General features: G+C 34.8%; 2 protein-coding genes across 2 annotated transcripts in view; both read right to left on the reverse strand.

The window, feature by feature from the left end:
* LOC127849843 (uncharacterized) overlaps positions 1 to 8,627 on the reverse strand; it is a 189,122-nt gene extending 180,495 nt beyond the window's left edge. Inside the window, exons 1-2 of the mRNA XM_052382595.1 lie at positions 8,415 to 8,627; positions 6,948 to 7,213 (exon numbers count right to left, since the gene is read on the reverse strand). Of these exons, the coding sequence (XP_052238555.1) occupies positions 6,948 to 7,181 (234 nt within the window). The 5' untranslated portion in view covers positions 7,182 to 7,213; positions 8,415 to 8,627. The remainder of the gene's footprint in view (positions 1 to 6,947; positions 7,214 to 8,414) is intronic.
* Positions 1 to 22,281, reverse strand: part of LOC127851136 (transmembrane protein 50B-like) — a 182,307-nt gene that overhangs the window by 124,175 nt on the left and 35,851 nt on the right. The window lies entirely within an intron of this gene.

The raw sequence follows: 22,281 nt of genomic DNA on the forward strand, positions 1-22,281 counted from the left end.
CCAGATGAGACGCCGCATGATGCGGCGTCTCTTAGGGTCGCTGCGCTGTTTACTTTAAGGAATTTCTGTTAGAAATATTTAAATATAGAAATAAATATACTAGACATCCCTAATTTGGAAATAAATTGATTCAATTGAGAAGGATGGGAGAGTGCACTAGGCATAAATGGGTTTAAAGGATTGCTGAGAAAAGTTTGAACACTGTTATCTCTTATGATCGACCAAAGAAATAGTATACAAGTGACATATACAAATCAAGTCAACACTGTTTCATCAGAAATGAGTTTTTTAGGAAAAAAAAACAACAACAGAAAGGCCAAATACAAAATTATCGACATCACACAAAATATAACAACATATATTTTTTACGATAAAACACAAACCAATGTACCAAAAAAGGTTGCTAAAAATCATTGAAAAACACATCTTAGTCGCCAATATTGAATGCTCTAACGCCCGCATATAAACCCTGCTGTAAAATCAGTCAAAGGGTTCATTATCATTAACCAATCGAAATATAATTGTCAATTTAATCTCCAAAAATCTTTCATATTATAAAATTTATGAATTACCGATATGCATTTATATCAACTATTTAATATACATGCAGAGTTCATGCAGTGTTCGTGTAGTAAGTCTTAGAATTGTGATATGTAGATAAATAATGTGCATTTCAATGATGCCGGTAAGCTGGCATACATAACTTGCAGTGTATTTATAATAAAAGAGCGTGTTCACATCCCTAGAACGGAAGGGGTGCGTCTTTATATAAGAACAGAGAAAATTAATTAAAGTACAACGTCGGTCTAAAAACACGCCCCGATATCATTCGGTCTACAATTTTTCCGCTGTATTATGCACAATCTCGCACGGTGTAAATCATCAAGACCCCTCGTTGCTTTCAACATTAGTACATATATTAGAAGTAAACATTACATGTTCTGTTATCACAGCACTGTCTATAAAAAAGAGGCAAATATAACACATAAGATAAATTATTTTAGAAACAAAATCGGTAAAATGTATTCCGTTGAATAGCTGTATTGCCGTGTCAATTAAAACAAAGTTTTGCAAACCGGAACGAAAAATATTTATAAACGTTCAATCGACACATGGCGGTCAACTGCGGGTGTCGGACCACGGATCAAACGGTCTCCTCGAAAGGCATTTTATACGAACTCACATCGTCTGTTTATTGTCCGGAATCGCCACAGACGGGACATAGGGCGGTGGTTGTCCCATGTATGACGGTGCTACAAAGTTAAAGAAAAAACATACAAAAAAGCAATTATTTGCAAACGAATGATGTCACATTTGTGTTCGATAGATAAAGATATATTGTTTACAAAGAGAAGGAATAACATTTTACATTATAAATTTGGTACGATGTCCATCGTTTAAAGCGCGTGCCACCGTCATACCAATTGTAACACGACAAATAGGAGCAGGGCAAACCATATCAAGGGAGACCATTGTGTCAATCCCTAAGAGGCACTTAGTAGTAACTTATCCTTATTTAATAAGCTTCGTTCAAAAAGATAATAAAACATCCGCGCTAACTATTTGTATTAGGTAAGATAAATTCCGTGATTGTTTCTGGAATGTTTGGGCTAAATAGTGTACCTTAAAACCCATACCATCATGAATTAAAAAATGCACACTTTAATGTCTGAAAAATTTATCTGTTAAGGGTCGTATTACTTTGTAGTCAAAATGTGGGCCAGGACGCGTTTTTTAAGATTCATATTCTAGATGCTTCATGCAATACGGCTGTTGATCTAACTTTGCCGAGAAGAAATGACACTAAACATTGTCATAAAGTTTTATACTGATTCAAATAAAACTATGTTTGAACGACATCGGGGATATTAATATGGTCGTCTTTTTATAATGTAAGGTTTATAATGCAGGATTGCTTTAGCCTGTCTTGATCGTTAAAAACTTCATTGAGATATTATTTACCACATTTTACCACAAATTATCACCGTTATCAAATTAACGTCATCGCCTAGACCTTTACGCAGGTTTCCCGTACTACGTTTCATTTTTTAAAAGAGGTATAAAATCGATGCCCGTCAATGTGTTTGCTCTTTTAAACCCTCTATACACCAGAAAACCTTCATAAAACTAGTGTACGCAATAACCGTACCGTTATTGGTGGCCGCATACGCAGGAGGTTGCTGGTAGCCGTTTTTGCGGTCCATTTTGGCCGATTGTATGTGGGCCGTATGACCAGCCGGTTGATAAGCGTGCTGCGTAGGATACAGCTGCTGTTGCGGGTAAGGCGCAACCGGAAGTGTCGGGTAGATAACGGGAGCTCCATATCCTACCGCGCCCGTTGTCCTGCCCGTCGTGGAGATTATTGCACCTTAAATATGCACAAAATTGTGTGGATATTGACGCAACGATTCACGAAAACATCGACACCTGCATACAATGTTTTGCTCGTTCCGTCGTCCTGAACTGAGTAGAAGCCCCTGTCATGCGTTGAATAATCACACAATATGTTTTAGTTACACTTTGGTGTTTACATTTTTATCCTTATGACAAAAGCTTTAAAGGTGTTTGGGTCATGTACAAAATCACGCAATTTATCTACATTGTACTGCGTAAACCTTCGAACATGTTTCAAAGTTCTAATAGATATCAAACCATTTGTATTCAAGACATAAAATATTTATTTTATTTTATTAGAAATATATACTCATGCAGACCCACATGCTCGAGCACAAAAGGTGAATGCCAGTATCAATAACGATTAAATATATATAACCCCATAGCATCTACCAGAAAAAATGCAAGACTACATGACCAAATAAACTAAGTGTTAACATTGAAAATACTGAATTTAATAATATATATATATCACATACTTAAAGAGCTAGTCTATATTTGACTATTGAACAATTTTCGAACATATTGTGTTCCCAGAATATTCCTTAAACCGCTACAAAACTTAATGCTAATAGTTCTATGAACGTTTACATGTACCCGACGATTACCTTGGTAGCCGTAGCCGAAACCGTTAGCCTGCGTAGGGAGACGGCGTCTCTCTTCCTTCAGCTTGTTTGTATCCTTTACCAGACAGGGCATCCTACAGCCGTCCACCAGCCAGCCGATCCCGAACAATCCGAATGTGAAGAAGTACAGAATGCCCCATAGCGGCCCTGTTCAGATAGAAGTGGTGAGGCGCCCAGAATGCCTGTGGATATGGACGATTAAGACAGTACAAGCACACAGTATGGTTAAAATACGAGAGCGCCCTACATCTTCATTATTCATCAACACCATCACATCATCATCATCATCATCACCATCATCATCATCATCATCATCATCATCATCATCATCACATCATCATCATCGTCATTCCACGAAATAGAATTTGTTTAATAAATATTTCGGGTGTGTGTAATTAGCAGTTCGGCTATACCATGCCACCGCTTTGGCAATTAGCTGACCTTGTTTGATGTGACTGTTCCAGAAATACACATTTTGACATGAAATGTTACGGTGGGGGGGGTATTTCGGGTTGTGTTTTACTGTAGTTGTAATCTGAGCCCTATCATGAATCTGCTTGCGGTAAATGAAGCAAACGATAACAACAAATACAAGCACCCAATTCACAAACATGTACCTACCGAGTGGAAACCACAGGATATACGCGTCGTCTAGGTATCGGGTGCCGTCATTTCCAAGCGCCATGTGCTTGTTTAGCGCGCTTTACGAGAACCGGAAGTCGGAAACCAGTCTACAATCCAGCCGATACCAAAGTTGCCGAACGTGAAGAAGTAGAGCAGCCCGTACTCGGGACGGTTCAAGTAGAACTGGTGCGCGCCCAGAAGGCCTATGGGCGATACTCCAAGCGCGTAGGCCGTCCGACCTGTTTCTCTCATTTAAGCCATAGGTAGATAATAAGTTATAAATATGGATGCTACGCCTATTGTGTTCTGTGAATTTTTCACGATACATTACTATGTAAAGACGGTAAAATCAGTAAATTCATCGTATTAACTGATTTCACTGGAAAACATTACGTTAATATGTCGAGATTTAAATTCAATCTTAAGTGCTCAAACGTTTTGACAAATGTTCACACAAGTTTTCATAATTCAGCCTTTTGTTCAATAAACAGGAAGAGGAAGAGATCGCTTTACCTTGACGTTTTTAATAGTTTCAGAGCATTTCACCATCACAGCATGTATACACTTGAATGTTGTGCACAATAAACAACAATATGAACAACACGATCACTGTAGATGCTTCGTAGTTTTCAATGTCTTAAATTGATCATCATAATGGTGAACGACACAATTAAACACACAATATCACAAACTCACACGCGTTAACCCATGTATGCCTAGCGTCTAGAAAAAAAGCCTTGGCAAACAGCGTAAACACAGATGAGACGCCGCTGATGCGGCCGTCTCATCTGTGTCTGCGTTGTTTGCTTAAAGGAATTTCTGTAAGAAATATTCTTAATATAGAAATAAATATATACTAGACATCCCTAATCTTGGAAATAATTGATTCAATTTAGAAGGATTGGAGAGTCCATTAGGCACAAATGGGTCAAAAGGTTCTCTGCAACAAACCTTATTAGTGGGACTTGCGTCGTTGGCCTTGCGCACGTGGTACGGGATAAGGAAGAGGTCCACCAGCCAACCTATGCGAACAGCCCGAACGTGAACAGGTACAGGACACCGAAACCAGGCTTGTTCAGGTAGAAGTGATGAAAACCTGTATTGCATGTGAACACATCGTACTGCTTTGGCGCATTATATATACTTAATCTAGAGATAAAACATAAATATAAGTCCAAGTTAATTAACAAAAAGTGGAAACTGTTTAAACAGATAACTATTGATATATCATCGCCCAACAATCTTAAGTTCTAATTTGACATTTGGTCGAATGATAATCGAATTGGAAAGTTTGTAATAACCTTAAGTATGTTTATAGACGTGTTTGAATATGTAATTAACATTACTAGACTTCCAAATCATCGGTCGATTAAATGACATACAAATTGATGATTGTTACGTAATGGCAACAGCGTGTTCATCAATATTCAATGAATGTCGTATATATTACTGAACTTGGCTCCTTTTATGTTGATGTCCTCAACAAATACCGATATGTTACTTCCAAAGATGTCAAACAGAAATATGGATATAAATATACCAAGAAGACAAATTCGGGGTAAAAATATGTTACATGTAAAAAGGGTACTTTATTTCTGTGTCTTCAAATGCAATTTGACATTTAACGTCTCATTTTTCTGTCAATTTTGCATGAACAAGTTTATTTTTGAAATACGTGTACAAGATCTATATATGGATTGCTTATTTCCACACACATTTTAACACAAATAACCATCTTATAACAAATTAAACTTGGTTACAAAACAAAAAGCCTCACCTTAAATACGCGTACTTACCCAATAGACCCGAACGAGAACCAGAGTGTTAAGTCGTCATTAATACTCAGTCTCTATACATACATATCACTTACCAAGCAGACCAAATGGGACCAGAGCTTACATGCGACAAATATTTTCTTCTCGCTTAATGGCGTACTTACCGAGTAGACCGAAAGGGAACCAAAGCGTGTATGCGTCACTTATGTTCTTCTCGTTTCTAGGGATGTTTTCTTGCAGCTCTTTGTTGGTCTTGTTGACCAGGTACGGAAGACGGAACATATCGAACAGCCAACCACAGCCGCCCAATCCGAATGTAAAGAAGTACAAGACTCCAAAGCCTGGTCGCTGAAGTATAAGTTGTTAAGGTCTGAACAACGCTAGTATATAAGAATAGTCCAGTTGGTTGAATTATTGAAATGTGTGGACGTGTTTTAATGAACACTACGATTACCTTTAGTTGAATATTGTTCAACGATATTGGAAGGCTATACATACAAAACGTACTTTCAATTGAATTGAAAGGGCAATTATACACAATCATACGTACTCTTGTGATTTACTTTTAATATTAAAAATTACGATGTCGTATTATTGATATCGATTCTGTAAAAAGAATACGATACTTTCATCGTATTGTATCACTTAACCACGCAAGTATGTTTGGTTATGTCTTAATATTTCAGTGCACATTTCATTTGTTTGGTTCTGAACAAAATCACGAAAACAAATATTAATTACTTGTATACGTTTTTATTGAAGCGTATATTCACCGACAATAACTGTGCATTCAAAAAAAGGCATCAGGTCTTATGAAACGTTGAAATTGCGTTTATTTAATTGAATATTTGGCGCGAATTAAAGAGGTGGATATCTTACGCTTGTTTACCCTTTGCATGCTGGGAAATATGTCGTCTGCTCAAATTTCGTCTGCTGAATTTCTAAAATTAGCATTTTCTTTGATTTTTTTTTTCAAAAAGTACTCTCAGAATAGCAAACAGTTTATATCCTGATGAGACGCCACGTTCTGTGGCGTCTCATCTGGATCCAAACTGTTTGCAAAGGCCTTCAAATTCGGTTCCAGCACTGAAAGAGTTAAGACGTAATTACTCGTATATATTCGATTTACTCCAAAGAACCTACTGGCTTTATTTTGCATAGAACTTATTCGATTTGCGTTCCGATTGAGTATTTTTGTCGGTTATGTGTCCATAAGAAACGATGTCTTCAAAGCTTTTACAGGAATTTGTGGACTGTGGACTCAAAGTAAATAGGGAGCAAACAGTTTGGAAACTTAATAACAAGTTTATTCAATGTTTTTTTCAATGTTTCGAACAGTATTTCAGTACGGCCCATAAAACCTTCTCTTACTTTCCCATGTAAAGCAGGGTAATCATATTAAGTGTACATACTTATTGCAGTGACAGACGTGCATGCTACCTGAAAAAGAGGTAGAAGAATAGTTGTCTTGGAAACAATATCCTGACCAATCCCCACAAGAGTAATGTGGCTGAGAATAAATACTTACTCTCAAGTAGAAATGGTGCGCGCCTAACAGACCAAGCAGCAGCCACAACATGTATGCCTCCAGGTATGACTTCTTCCGGTGACAATTGGAACCCTGGGATGTACCGGGCCCTCCATGGTACATCGGGTTTAAGACCGGTCCTGGCATTACACAGGTCCCCGGCATTGCCGTATTATATACTGGTATCCCGCCATCCTGTGTTCTTTGCTGAAATGCCTCGTGCTCTTTAGACATGACGAGCGTTGGACTTTCTATTTTAGTTACGTCTACAAATAAAAAGCATTAAGTTATCGCAAAAATTGCTATAAATCGGCGAATAAAAAGTAAATCAAATTATTTTAAAGTATGTCTCGACCCTGCTTATTCGCCATAAATTAACATGACCATTTGTTACGTTCAGTTTGTTTGACGTACGATCAATATTATTTATCAGGATTTAAATAGTTAATTTTTAACCGTGCCATGAAAGCTGAATTATTAAGTGATGTCTCTTTTTATAGCAGTGAAGCTAAAATATGTTTTGCAAACACTGTACTCACACGCAGTTCGAAAGCATCAACATCAGTTGTGTTCTAAACATATCGCTTTAAGCTTAACTACAGAAACTACTAATCCAACATTTAAAAAAAGATGATCGATAATTGTTAAGACAATCACAATAATAAAAGAACAAATGCGTGTTCGCGTAAATCAACACCAGACAGGCACTTTTACGCAGTAATTTACTTAAGTAATAGTAGTAGAAGTAGTAGTAGTAGTAGTAGTAGTAGTAGTAGTAGTAGTAGTAGTAGTAGTAGTAGTAGTAGTAGTAGTAGGTAGTGGTAGGTGAGTAGTAGTAGTAGTAGTAGTAGTAGTAGTAGTAGTAGTAGTAGTAGTAGTAGTAGTAGTAGTAGTAGTAGTAGTAGTAGTAGTAGAAGTAGTAGTAGTAGTAGTAGTAGTAGTAGTAGTAGTAGTAGTAGTAGTAGTAGTAGTCAGTAGTAGTAGTACTAGTAGTAGTTGTTGTAGTAGTAGTAGTAGTAGTAGTAGTAGTAGTAGTAGTAGTAGTAGTAGTAGTAGTAGAAGTAGTAGTAGTAGTAGTAGTAGTTGTAGTAGTAGTAGTAGTAGTAGTAGAAGTAGTAGTAGTAGTAGTAGTAGTAGTAGAAGTTGTAGTAGTAGTAGTAGTACTAGTACTAGTAGTAGTTGTAGTAGTAGTAGTAGTAGTAGTAGTAGTAGTAGTAGTAGTAGTAGTAGTAGTAGTAGTAGTAGTAGTTGTAGTAGTAGTAGTAGTAGTAGTAGTAGTAGTAGTAGTAGTAGTAGTAGTAGTAGTAGTAGAAGTAGTAGTAGTAGTAGTAGTATAGTAGTAGTAGTAGTAGTAGTAGTAGTAGTAGTAGTAGTAGTAGTAGTAGTAGTTGTTGTTTTGTTGCAATTTAAAGCTGGATCAGTATCAGACAGTATCGACGTAACAGTATCTTACACATATATATATACCTATATTGGTAAGTCCAAAACGTTTTTACCAATATTATTTTATCCTCGAGCAAAATTCACTCAATGTCCTTGCCCACAATATCAAAACAGCAACTATTAAACTTAATGCTAAAACGCTTACTTTATAACAAATATCTTTTCGCAGACGGATATACTCTATTGATTCATACACTCACAGTCACATGAACTTGAGATACCCGCGTGACTGTCGCTTTATTTTGCAATGCAACCTAGTTTCGATTTAGATAACGATGTGTAAACAGAGGGAATTTAAAATCTCATTAAACAATCCATTTGATGTACGGTATCATCCGATACATTTTATTTTAAATAAAATGCTGTAAGAAAACCTAATACTAACTAAATCATTTGACGTGATGATTTGTATTCAAAAACATATTTAAATATTGGGCGTTTACTTTCTGTTTAATGAAGTAGTGTAAAATCCTAACACAATGGCAGTTTGAATCATGCGGTCAGATTAGCGCTTGACATCTTGGTGATCCATGTTCAACACACAGGGCACGTAGGGTTTTCTGCAGCTACTCCAAATTCCATCACAGCGAAAGACCGCGCAAACCTTAAATGCGTTTCAGTAAAACATAAAATAGCTGGAAAATGTAGACGGTAGCAATAATTCAGATATACCGACTTTATTAGGTAGGAGTGCTGGAACACGCCCCGGGTTCTTACATAATGCAGCCTCAGGCGCAGTGGGACCTCATAAACTTCGAAATGCGCGCATGTAGAATCCAATTAAATGTAAGGAAATGTCATTTTTGTGGAACAGGCGCAAAGTCTAGATAAAACGAAATGACGCACTATTGACTTTATAAAATAACGTAAAATATCAGTGATAATATATCCATAAACATCGTTTACATGTATATTTTGACAAAACAAAATAATTGATTCACCGGTTATTCATTTGCAAACATTCTAAAATTAAGTCATACATATATACTGTTGTTTACTAAGAGAATCAATTTTATGTAGCAATGTGAGTTTGATTTTCTTATGTTATATGTGCGCAATGCTCATTAGTCTTGTCTTTAAAGGGGCCTTTTCACAGATTTTGGCATGTTTTGAAGTTTGTCATTAAATGCTTTATAATGATAAATGTAAACATTAAATTTTAAAAGCTCCAGTAAAAAATCCAAAATAAAATTTAAAAAAGGAAAAAAAAGTAGCCCGCAGCAGGTCTCGAACCAGTAACCCCCGGAATCATGAAGTAAAAACGCATAAGCCAACTGAGCTATTCTGCCAAGCGTACATATGATGCGTATTTTATACGTTATATAAGCAATCTTCGTAGTTTCACAAATTTAAAAGACAACAACAGAACTCTCCAAATTATTCAATCGTTTCGCGTTGCAACGCTTTATAATTATCGTCAAAAGATGCATATACTGGTTATATTAGACCATACTAAATGTTCAGTATTACTGTTTTCCCACAAATATCATAACTAAACCGAAAATTTGCGAATCTGAAACACATTTTTCAATTTTGTCAATTTACCAAAACGTGAAAAGATCCCTTAAAATCAGTATAAGGGTCAGAGCTACCAACACCCAGGCTCTTGACATCTCTACCAACACCCAGGCTCTTGACATCTCTACCAACAACCAGGCTCTTGACATCTCTACCAACACCCAGGCTCTTGACATCTCTACCAACACCCAGGCTCTTGACATCTCTACCAACACCCAGGCTCTTGACATCTCTACCAAAACCCAGGCTCTTAACATCTCTACCAACACCCAGGCTCTTGACATCTCTACCAACACCCAGGCTCTTGACATCTTGATAGGACGGGAAAATGGCACAATTCAATGTGTGTAAAGTCATAAAACATATGACGGATATATTGATAGCAATTTATAGCGATTACGGAATGTCATGAGCTCACAGGTACCTTATTTAGCCTACTAACATTTTATCTATTTGTTTGTTGACAGTAGTTATCTATAATACTTTATTGGCCAGCTATCGAATGATACACTATGATACGAGTTGAGGAACAGAATCATAGGTCTTGAAATTGGGCCAATATAAAGTATGCAATTTAACAATAGCTCACTTAGATATAATAATGGTGAGTCATATGTGTAGTTAGTGTTGTCAAAGTTAAAATTTGGAACACAAAGCATACTCGAAAATCAATCGTGATACATCGGCTATCTCGGATTCCTCCGTAAGATAGGCCTCCAATCGTGATACATCGGCTATCTCGGATTCCTCCGTAAGATAGGCCTCGTGGCTAACGGTCGCCATATTGCCTTGTATTACTACTTTACTACCCAAAAGGTTGTCAGTCTATTGTTATGAGGCTGTATACGATGCGCGTTGAACTAGCGCCAAACTTTTTACCGAAGCTTTGATATTAATAGCACTATTAACGTTCATTTGTGTTGCATTTTGACCTATTATCCAAGCGATTTACTTTTCCATTATTATTTAATCACCCTATCATCCAATTTTTAAGATTAAATTACAGTGTTTACAAAACCAACCAAATCGAAAGTGAAACTGGATGCATTACGTTTCGCGATGTAAACATTAAATATTTGTTCAGTTTGAGGAAGCGAATCGATAATAGACGTTGGAATATATATGCAATACAGACTATCATTGCCGATTGTAGTACTGGCTAAAAAATACCTTTTATGACAGGTCATGTATAGAACGTTAATAAAATAGTGACCATAAATCACTACAAATGTCTGGGTTGTTCATTAATATACTTACCGTAATGCACGTTTCTGATCTAATTGCCTGTATCTAGTTGTTATTACCATGATATTGATAAAATTAAAACGTTTTTTTTTTCATAAATTAACATTACATGTTTTATTTTTATCATTTAGGGAATATATAATTGTATCATTATCATCATTAAATATTCTGAAAATGATCTAAATTATCATGATTACTTTAAAGTAGAATTTTTAAATTTTACTCATTATTTTTAATGAATTTGCACATTTGCTTGATTCAAAATAAAATGTATTAATAAGGGTTTCAGTTGTTAGTTTTAACCCATTTTTAGTTCGATTAAATTTAAAGTACTAACTACGTACATGTATGTGAAATGCTCTTGAGTTTGTTTCCTGGGCCTAGAACCAGTACTTGGGTGTCTCTTGGAGATTTCTTAAGAATGCTCCCACACTGGGGATCAAACCAGTGACCTCCAGATCATTAGGTGGACACCACATCCATTACACATCAGCGACCTTTAATTAGTAAATTACTTTAGTATTGCAGCATTATATAATGTAATGTTGCTACATATTTTTGGAAAATGATTAATGTGCAGTACTAAATAAATCTAAATGCATACAATTTTAATTGTGTATATTGTGTGATTATTAGTTACAAATTCCCTTTTTACAGGTATACTGGATTATGAAAGACTGATAAACATAAAATTGACAACTCATCTCCCCAAAGATTCTTTGTGTGGCTCATTCTCAGAACAAACCCATAGTCAGTGAGAAAACTACAGTGTAAAAAGACCACTTGATTGTGACAACTATGGCTGACCAAGCAAATGTTATCATTTAAAATAAAGAAAACTTCCAGTTCAATATACATTTTATACCAATTATGACATTGGCCAACACAGAAAATAATTATAAGGTTGATTTACCCAAAATTGACTGTTACAATTGGATACTGTTTTAAGCTTCACTCTACTTTGTCTGAAAATAAAAGTCCTAAATGATGTAATAGAAACATACATATTTAATTTTTAGTTTTACAAGGATATATATATATATATATATATATATATATATATATATATATATATATATATATATATATACATATATTATAATATCTTTTTATCGATTGTCAATCAATTTAAGTTTAACTAATATATACATACACATTTTATACATGTGTATGCTTTGATTTTTTTCTATTGAAGCCAAATTAATATCCCATTAGATAGATAGATAATATCACAGCAGTATTCCTAGTTTGCCTGCAAGTACCGCAGAAATCATGGATTATTATTTTACTGAGTCAGCCTTAATCTTTATATTATAATTGTTAAAACAGATTAAGATGTGCTTTTTACAAGTGAGGATGCATCAAGATTAAAAAATGGTACATGTATAAATTAATAAAGAATCAAAAACAATCAGAAACTGTGCATTTTTTTCAGTATTGTGTGAAAGGATTTGAAGTAATTATGTGTTTTTGAAATATGATTTATGTGAATTTGAATAAATATATAAAATTTAGTGATTTTCTCAGACAAAACTGTTAATTACATACTCAAGTATTCAAAATGTATTATTGTAATATTCATTCGAATTTTTTAGTAAAAAAAAGCACTTTTCCCTGGCATTTGTATTTATAGTAATTGCATATTTTATAATTCTGACAGCATTTATAAACTGTGTTCATGCAAGCATGAACACGGTTTCATTTTTTGAGTATTTAAACAAGAAAGCCATGATGGCCCTGTATCGCTCCACTGCTGAACAAAGGCTGAAACAAATTTCTCTGCATGTGAAAATACTTAAATATAGGCCCTATTTAAGCACATGTACACTTTTGTGACCTTCTAGGCTGGGTCAAATTTAACCCCAGGGGCATAATTTGAGCAAACTTTGTAGAGGACTACTATATCTCACTACATACAAAATGTGGTAGCCCTAGGTCCTAGAGTTAAGGACAAGAATATTTGTAAAGTTTTCACAAAATAAGCAAGATATAAGCGTATTTAATGTTCAATTTTGTGACATGCAGGTCAGGATCAAATTTGACCCAAAGGGCATAATTTGAACAAACTTGGTAGAGGACTATAAGATGTTACTGCATACCAAATTTGGAAGCCATAGTCCAAATGGTTATCGACAAGAAGATTTTTAAATATTTCACAAAATAGGCGCTTTAAAAGCGTTTATTCAATTTTGTGACCCCCGGGGCAGGGTCAAAGTTGACCCCAGAGGCATTATTTGAACAAATTTGGTAGAGGTTTATTAGATGTCACTACATACCAAATTTGGTAGCCCTAGGCCAAATGGTTATGGACAACAAGATTTTTAAAGTTTTCACAAAATAGGCCCCATATAAGCGTATGTTCAGTTTTGTGACCCCGGGCAGGGTCAAATTTGACCCAAGGGGCATAATTTGAACAAACTTGGTAGAGAACTATAACATGTCACTACATACCAAATTTGGTAGCCCTATGCCTTATGGTTAAGGACAAGAGTTTTAAAATTTTCACAAAATAGGCACTAAATAAGCATATAATTGATTTTGTGGCCCCCGGGGCAGGGTCAAATTTGACCCCTGGGGCATAATTTGAACAAACTAAGTAGAGGACTATACAATGTCACTACATACGAAATTGTGTAGCCCTAGGCCTAATGGTTATGGACAAGATTTTTTTTAAGTTATCACAAAATAGGCATTATATAAGCATATGTTCAATTTTGTGACCCCTGGGGCAGGGTCAAATTTGACCATAGGGATTAAATTTGAACAAATTTGGTAGAGGACTATTAGATGTCACTATATACCAAATTTGATAGCCCTAGGCCGGATTGTTATGGACAAGAAATTTTTTGAAGTTTTCACAAAATAGGCCTTATATAAGCATATGTTCAATTTTGTGACCCTCGGGGCAGGGTCAAACTTGACTCCAGGGGCATAATTTGAACAAACTTGGTAGAGGACTATAAGATGCCACTACATACAAAATTTGGTACCCTAGACCCAATGGTTATGGACGAGAAGATTTGTAAAGTTTTCACAAAATATACCCTATATAAGCATATGTTCAATTTTGTGACCCCCGGGGCAGGGTCAAATTTGACCCCAGGGGTATAATTTGAACAAATTTTGTAGAGGACTATTAGATGTCTGTACATACCAAATTTGATAGCCCTAGGCCCAATGGTTATGGACGGGAGATTTTGAAAGTTTTCACAAAATAGGCCTTATTTAAGCAAATTTTCAATTTTGTGACCCCCAGGGCAGAGTCAAATTTGACCCCAGGGGCATAATTTGAACAAATTTGAAAGAGGTACACCCCAGGAACATTCCTAAGAAATTTCATCAGAATTGGACCAGTAGTTTAGGAGATGTTTAAAGGAAAAGTTTATGCATGGATGCACGATGGACACAGGACCTTTGGCCAGTGGAGCTAAAAATCAAATTAAACATTTAGTTTTGATTTAATATCAGTTTTTATATGCAAGTGTCTATTTCACTTATAAATTAAAACAGCATATTATTCATTATTGAAAAGATTATTCCAAGCTTGATGTCATATTTCAACTTTGCATAGTGTAGTTAATTGAACATTGTAATGAACTGTATGGGCAGCTATATTTTTTAATTTATGTATGTTGTATTATACAAAATGCATTAATTCTACCACAAGTAGACCATATAAGGCCTACTGCTACTAAATAGGCACTGGTATGAATTTGACACTGTTTTTGATGCTCATACAAAACTTTAATTATTACTACGCTTTAGTATATTAAATATTTTCAAGTTTTTGTTCAACATTTTTTGCAAAAGAAAAGAGTGTCTTAATGCATTTGAAAATATTCTTAAAACAAACTAAAATGCATTTTAACATACCTTTTTCCTGGTAAAGTGTATTTGGGATGATAAAAAATACACTTGAAGAGTATTAATGCTGGAAAAATACAGAAAAAAATACATTTGTTTCTGTTAGAAGTGTGTCTTGTCTGCATTTTTAAGTGTATTAAATGCACATCAAATGCAGATAAATACAATGCCAATACTGTTACATGTATTGTAATGGACATAAAATGCACTTGTTTTTGTAATTAAATGCTTTAGTGAATTGAAATAACCTTTTATATCGTTTTAACAATTAATAATACCTTTTTATATAAATTTTCTTTTGAAATGTGACACTTAAATGATTTTTGCACCACTAGTAAGAGATATAATTTGTGCTCATAATGCTTTATCATTACACTACATAATATCATTTGTTGTATGAAAATTACCCGTAAAATTCTTGTGAAAGCTCAAGAGATCAATAGCAGCGTGCTATACCCTGCTCCTTTTTACATGACTTGATGGTATTTAGTCCCCAATTCTACATGGCTAAGGGAAAATTAATGTGCAGATTTGACAAATAAGTCTTAACTGGGATCCAATAGGCAGACTTTCATTTTACTTGTATTTAATTTAAATCATGATCTGAATTGCTCTTTGGCAAATCTTTGTTGGTCACAGTATTCAACTGAATTTTGTTCACTTTGTAGTGATTATATTTTCTATATTTATCAGACAACATCTTTCTTCAAAAGTTTAACATGATTGCTTGGTTAATTTAGAAACAAGATCAATGCATCATAACATAAAATGAAAAAAATGTGTAATAGTAAAAATGGCAGCAAAAAGCACTAGATTATCTGCCTTAAATCTGAGACGATATGTTGATGTATTGGAATTTCTCATAAATAATGTGCTCCATAGTTGTATAATTGTATAGTCGCATGCATGAGTGGTGTCAATGTCACAATACCAATTAAAGCCTATAATTTACTAAAACAATTTGAAGTTTGATGTGTGTTTTTTTCAAGATCTGTTATATATAATTATATATACATGTATATATATATTGTTGAAAAGTTAACATGCAATAAGTTTACTGTAATTAAGTGAAAAATAGTTTTACTGATTTGGTTGGATGCATATATGCAGATATATCATGGTTAATGTGCAGAGGACAGTAGCAAAAACAAGAGCTGTCTCCGTAGGATGACATATGCCCCCGATAAACGCTTTAATAGAAGTTATGAGCATTTTTCAAAACCTAAACGCCAACCCTAAGTTCAAGGTCAAAGGGGTCAAAATTTGTGTGTGTATGGGAAGGCCTTGTCCATATACACATGCATACCAAATATGAATGTTACATCTGAAGCGACATAGAAGTTATGAGCATTTTTTCGAAACCTAAATGCAAAGTATGACGGATAGACAGACGGACAGTGCGATCACTATATGCCCTCCTTTGGGGGCATAAAAATGTGTTTCACATTGTTTTGGTAAATTAGTAATGTAGTTAAAAGAACAGAATCATCAATTATAAAGTTATTGATTATACAGTGTTGCTGGCATATTTGATGCATTCATCTAGCTATAAGAAGCTCCCTGTTTTATCCCCACTGGCACCGAGTGAGGGTTCTCAAAATCTTTAAACAATATGAATAACTACATATAGGGTCAAAAGCCTTGTTGATATGGGGGCTAAACACCTGAAATCAAAGCGACCCAGGTTAAAGGCCGAGGCCAAATAAATAAACCAGAGGCCGCATGAGCCTGCTATACTCTAAACAAGTATTGTTTCTTCTCAGAAAACTGGCTTAAGTGTCTTACTAAGCTTTAGACTTTGAGTTTCAGTGCAATCAATCTAAAATAAATTGGTCAAATTAAATAATAATTTGCAAAAAATAAACATTCTGCACAAATTCAATTATTTACTTTACCTGTATGCATGAATCATTTCAGTCTTGATAGTTAGTGAACTATGTCAAAAGCACCATATCTATGAAACACTTGTATTTTGAATAGTGCTATGTTCCACAGAAATGATGCCGATGATAATTCTACACGATGATGAATTATTAGATATATTTCTAAATTCCATTTCCACCAACAATTCGGTTATTCCACTACCAGTTCACATGCTTCATACACAGTTGAAAATAACACTATTTCACTCAACAACCGTGACACATGTACTCAATTTTTCAACATTTCGCAATTAAACTTGTCTTCTACTGTTATTGTTGTTGTTGTACTTTTTAAAGTAGTTCGAAAGATGGCGACCATTAACCCAGAGATTGATTTATGAAATAAATCGTCTGCTGATCCAGAGTGATAGGCCTCGTGGCTAAAGGTCGCCATCTTGCCGTGGATTACTACTTTACTCACCAAAAGGTTATCAGTCTATCGTTATGAGGCTGTAAACGACGCGCGTTGAACTAGCGCCAAACTTTTTACCGAAACTTTGATATTAAGAGCACTATTAACCTTCATTTCTGTTGCATTTTGACCTATTATCCAAATGATTTACTTTTTCATTATTATTTAATCACCCTATTATCCAATTTTTAAGATGAAATTACAGTTACAAAACCAACCAAACCAAAAGTAAAACTGTATGCATTACGTTTCGCGATGTAAACATTAAATATTTGTTCAGTTTTAGGAAGCGAATCGATCATAGACGTAGTTGCAATAATACAACTCCCAGCTATATTGACCCTCCGGGCTGTACGTATGTACTCATAAAAGCTCAGAGCATTCAAGAAGAACTATACAAATGTCTGGGTTTAACATTAATATAATTAATGCACGTTTCTGATATAATTGCCTTTATCTGGTTGTAAATACGATGATATTGATAAAAAAAATTCATAAATTAACATTTCGTGTGCTATTATTATCATTTAAGTACTATAGAATTATATCATTATCATCATTAAATATTTTTAAAAAGAATTTTTATATTTTACTCATTATTTTTAATAAATTTCCACATTTGCTTCATTCAAAAAAAAAAGGTATAAATAAGGGTTTCAGTTTTTAGTTTTAACCTATTTTTAGTTCCATTTAATTTCAATACGTAACAACGTACATGTATTTGAAATGCTCTTGAGTTCGTTTCCTGGGCCTAGAACCAGTACCTGGGTGTCTCTTGGAGATTTCTTAAGAATGCTCCTACACTGGGGATCAAACCAGTGACCTCCAGATTATTAGGTGGACACCACATCCATTACACATCAGCGACCTTCAATTATTTTAGTATTGCAGCATTATATATTATAATGTTGTTACATAATTTTGGAAAATGATTTATGTGCAGTACTAAATAAATCTAAATGCAAACAATTTTAATTGTGTATATTGTGTGATTATTAGTGACAAATTCTCTTTTTTACAGGTATACTGGATTATGAAAGACTGATAAGCATAACATTGACAACTCATCTCCCCAATGATACTTTGTGTGGCTCATTCTCAGAACAAACCCAGTCATTAAAAAACTACAGTGTAAAAAGACCACTTAATTGTGACAATTATGGCTGACCAAGCAAATGTTATCATTTAAAATAAAGAAAACTTCCAGTTCAATATACATTTTATACTTATTATGACATTGACCAACACAGAAAATAATTCTAAGGTTGATTTTCCCAAAATTGACTGTTACAATTGGATACTGTTTGAAGCTTCACTCTACTTTGTCTGAAAATAAAAGTCTTAAATGATGTCATAGAAACATACATATTTAATTTTCTGTTTACAAGTATATATATATATATATATATATATATATATATATATATATATATATATATATATATATATATATATATACATATATTATAATATCTTTTTATCAATGGCCAATCAATTTTAGTTTAACTAATATACATGTATATATACATGTTTATGCTTTGATTTTTTCTATTAAAGTCAAATTTATATCCCATTACATAAATTAATATCACAGCAGTATTCCTTGTTTGTCTGCAAGTACTGCAGAAATCAGGGATTATTAGTTTATTGAGTCAGCCTTAATCTTTATATAATAATTGTTAAAACCGATTTAGATGTGTATTATTATAAATACAATTGAAGATGCTTCAAGATTAATAATGATACATGTTTACATTAATAGAGAATCAATAACAATCATAAACTGTGCAATCTTTTAGCTCCACTGGGCAAAGGCCAGCGGGGCTTATGTCATGGTCCTGTGTCTGTCGTGCGTGTGTGCGTCCGTGCGTTAACTTTTCCTTTAAACATCTTCTCCTAAACTACTGGTCCAATTCTGATGAAATTTCTCAGGAATGTTCTTGGGGTGAACCTCTTTCAAATTTGTTTAAATTATGCCTTTAATTATTAATATTAATGGCATTCTCCTTGAACAAACCAAAGAATTTAATTTACTAGGAGTTACGATTGATGAGCATCTTACATGGCAATCTCACATAAACAGTGTATGTCGTAAACTTAACTTTAAACTGGCCTTATTAAAACGAATTAACTATTTTATTAACTATGACACAAACAAACTATTCTACAACTCATATATATTAACGACTATGGATTATTGTTGCGCATTATGGTGTTCAGCAATACAGTCACACTTACGTAAAATACATTCGATACAAAAACGAGCTGCTAAAATAATACTGAATAAACCATATTCAACTCCTTCAGCTCCCTTATTCAAAGAACTTGGTTGGTTGACATTCAATAACAGATGTACTTTCCTAACTGGATCTATTGTTCATAAGTTTGTAATAGGCGCAATGCCCTTTTATTTCAATAATGTTATACATATCTCAAATAACAATGTGTACGCTCTTAGATCCATCACACACACTGATATATCATCTATTCCGTTTAAAACAAATTATGGAAAACGAGCGTTTTCGTTTCGGTCACAAACCATATGGAATTCAATTCCAATAAGCATCCGACAAGTGTCTTCGAATACTACATTCAAAACAAAATTTAAAGAATACCTACAAACAAATCATTGATATATGTCGGACCGTATTTGGTACAAAAACGAATATGGTACATTTGTACCATATTCGGCCGAATATGGTACAAATGTACCATACTCGGACCGAAGATGGTACAATTTTCGACCGAATATGGTACAAACATTGTACCATATTCGGTTGGAATAAGTTTTTCTATGCTCGCCAAAACGTATTTGGTACATACCAAAAAAACTCATAAAAATGAAAATGGCCTACGTATATGGTACATAAATTATGTATTTCTTAATAAATGAAATAGTCTGCCGATGTGTAAACTTTTTTTCAAACTCAAATACATTGTATTAACCTAATATTGGAAGTGACAAAAGTATCATCATCATCATCATCATCATCATCATCATCATCATCATCATCATCATCATCATCATCATCATCATCATCATCATCATCGTCGTCGTCGTCGTCGTCGTCGTAACTAGCAGTAACAGAAACAGCTAACCTAACCACACTTTACATGGATTTTGCTGGTTGTATAACTGTTTCGCCGGCTAGCTCAGTCGGTTGCGCGTCAGATTGGCACGCAGGCGGCCTGGGTTCGATTCCCGGGCGGGCCAGATACTTTCGTGGAGATCATTAATAGCAATTTTCAAATTTTTAAAACTTTTTTTTTCGAAAGTGTATTTTCACCAAAATCCGATTTAAGAGATTTTGAGCTCTTTTAAATGAATATATCTCTTCAAAAATAAGGATGTTTGACTGGCTGCTTTAGACAGGTGTGACTGTATTTCTAAACATTACTTTGTAAAGTTGATTTGTCGTTCCGACGTCATATTGCTGAGAAGCCGACAAAGCTTTGAAGTTTCCGATTTTTTCTTTGATAACGTGCCGCTTTAAAAAGGCGGGAATTTTGCACACGAGTCTTACTCAGAAGTCAGTAACCATATTTGACTTGGCGGTCGGCAAGAAAAGTTGTGATTTTCGACTAGAAAGAATTGAAATCCAAACTTTCTTCAAACTTCAAAAGAATTCTTGACAGTAAGTACTGTACATAATTTTAATTTTCAGTTGTCTTAATATGCATTGATGTTTTAACATGCATTGATTTTTATGTTTTATGCCCCCCCCCCCCCCCCCCCTCAGAGTGCATTTGCAGTTGTCCGTCCGTCTATCCAATTGTCCGTGGCATTCCTTCCGGGTGCGTAACTCCTAAACTGCTAAAATATTTAAGCTACAGTCATTTTTTCGAAAGTGTATTTTCCACCAAAATCAGATCGAGCTCCTGTAATCTGTAGATTTGAACATTTTAAATTTTATGGAGTTTATAGGTCTTTGACCTTCGAACCCTGCCTAGTCGTGACTTCTGGTGAGCGACCTAGGCCCCCAGGGCCCCTTCTTTATATCCCTTCCATCCACGTGGCATTGGTTTCTACAGACCGTTTGTCCGTTGACCGCCATAAGTTTGCCCGCTATTTTTCCCCTGAATTTGAATTCGGTTGGATTTCAATGAAACTTTACATGAAGTACTTGCTACTTTCATTGCGCATATTGCCCGGAAGTTCGGATTGTAAATTTTAGCGGAGCTATCAGACGAGTGATTTTAGCTCAGCTCATGTCGTGAGACATTCGTTTTCGACACGCGGTGTTCAATACAAGCTCTATTAACTAATGAAGTATAAATGTATAATAACTTATTATATTATTTCAGATGAAGGAAGCAATTAGGAGAAAAAGGAAGCAATTAGGGTGCTTGCCCAGGTCGAAGTACGACATTATTGTCAGATGTTTAAACGGATCGTTCGATGTCCCTGTGAAGAAACGGACACCTGAAGAGAATAATTGTTTGGCCATGATTAGAAAACGTAAGGACTTCGAGCTTGGTGACCGGGGTTCTTTATTGTGTGGCGGAAAGCAAGTCCTTGTGAAAGAAGATCTTCCTAGATTTGTTGAGAAGATGTTCATGGAAAACAAAGGATGTGGAGCAAGGGTTATTTACAACAAACTGAAAGTAAATTACACGGGGTTCTCGGAACAAGCTATCCTTGAAATACTGTACAATAGCAAGTATTACCATGAGAAGTATCCGAGATTTACAAACAAGCCAAAGCCAAAGACAATTACAGAAGAGGAACCAGGCAAAAGATGGCAGATTGACATAATTAACATGAAAAATCAAAGTGTTAGCTACAAGGGGTCCACATACAGTTATATTCTACAAGTCGTGGACGTTTATTCTAGGTACGTTATGCCAAAACCCCTGAAAACGAAGAGTTCGCGTGAAGTTGCAAAGGCATTAGAGGACGTGTTGATGGTTAACCTTGCCCCTGACATCA

The sequence above is a fragment of the Dreissena polymorpha genome, chromosome 11, assembly GCF_020536995.1.
Source record: "Dreissena polymorpha isolate Duluth1 chromosome 11, UMN_Dpol_1.0, whole genome shotgun sequence".
Lineage (NCBI taxonomy): Eukaryota > Metazoa > Mollusca > Bivalvia > Myida > Dreissenidae > Dreissena > Dreissena polymorpha.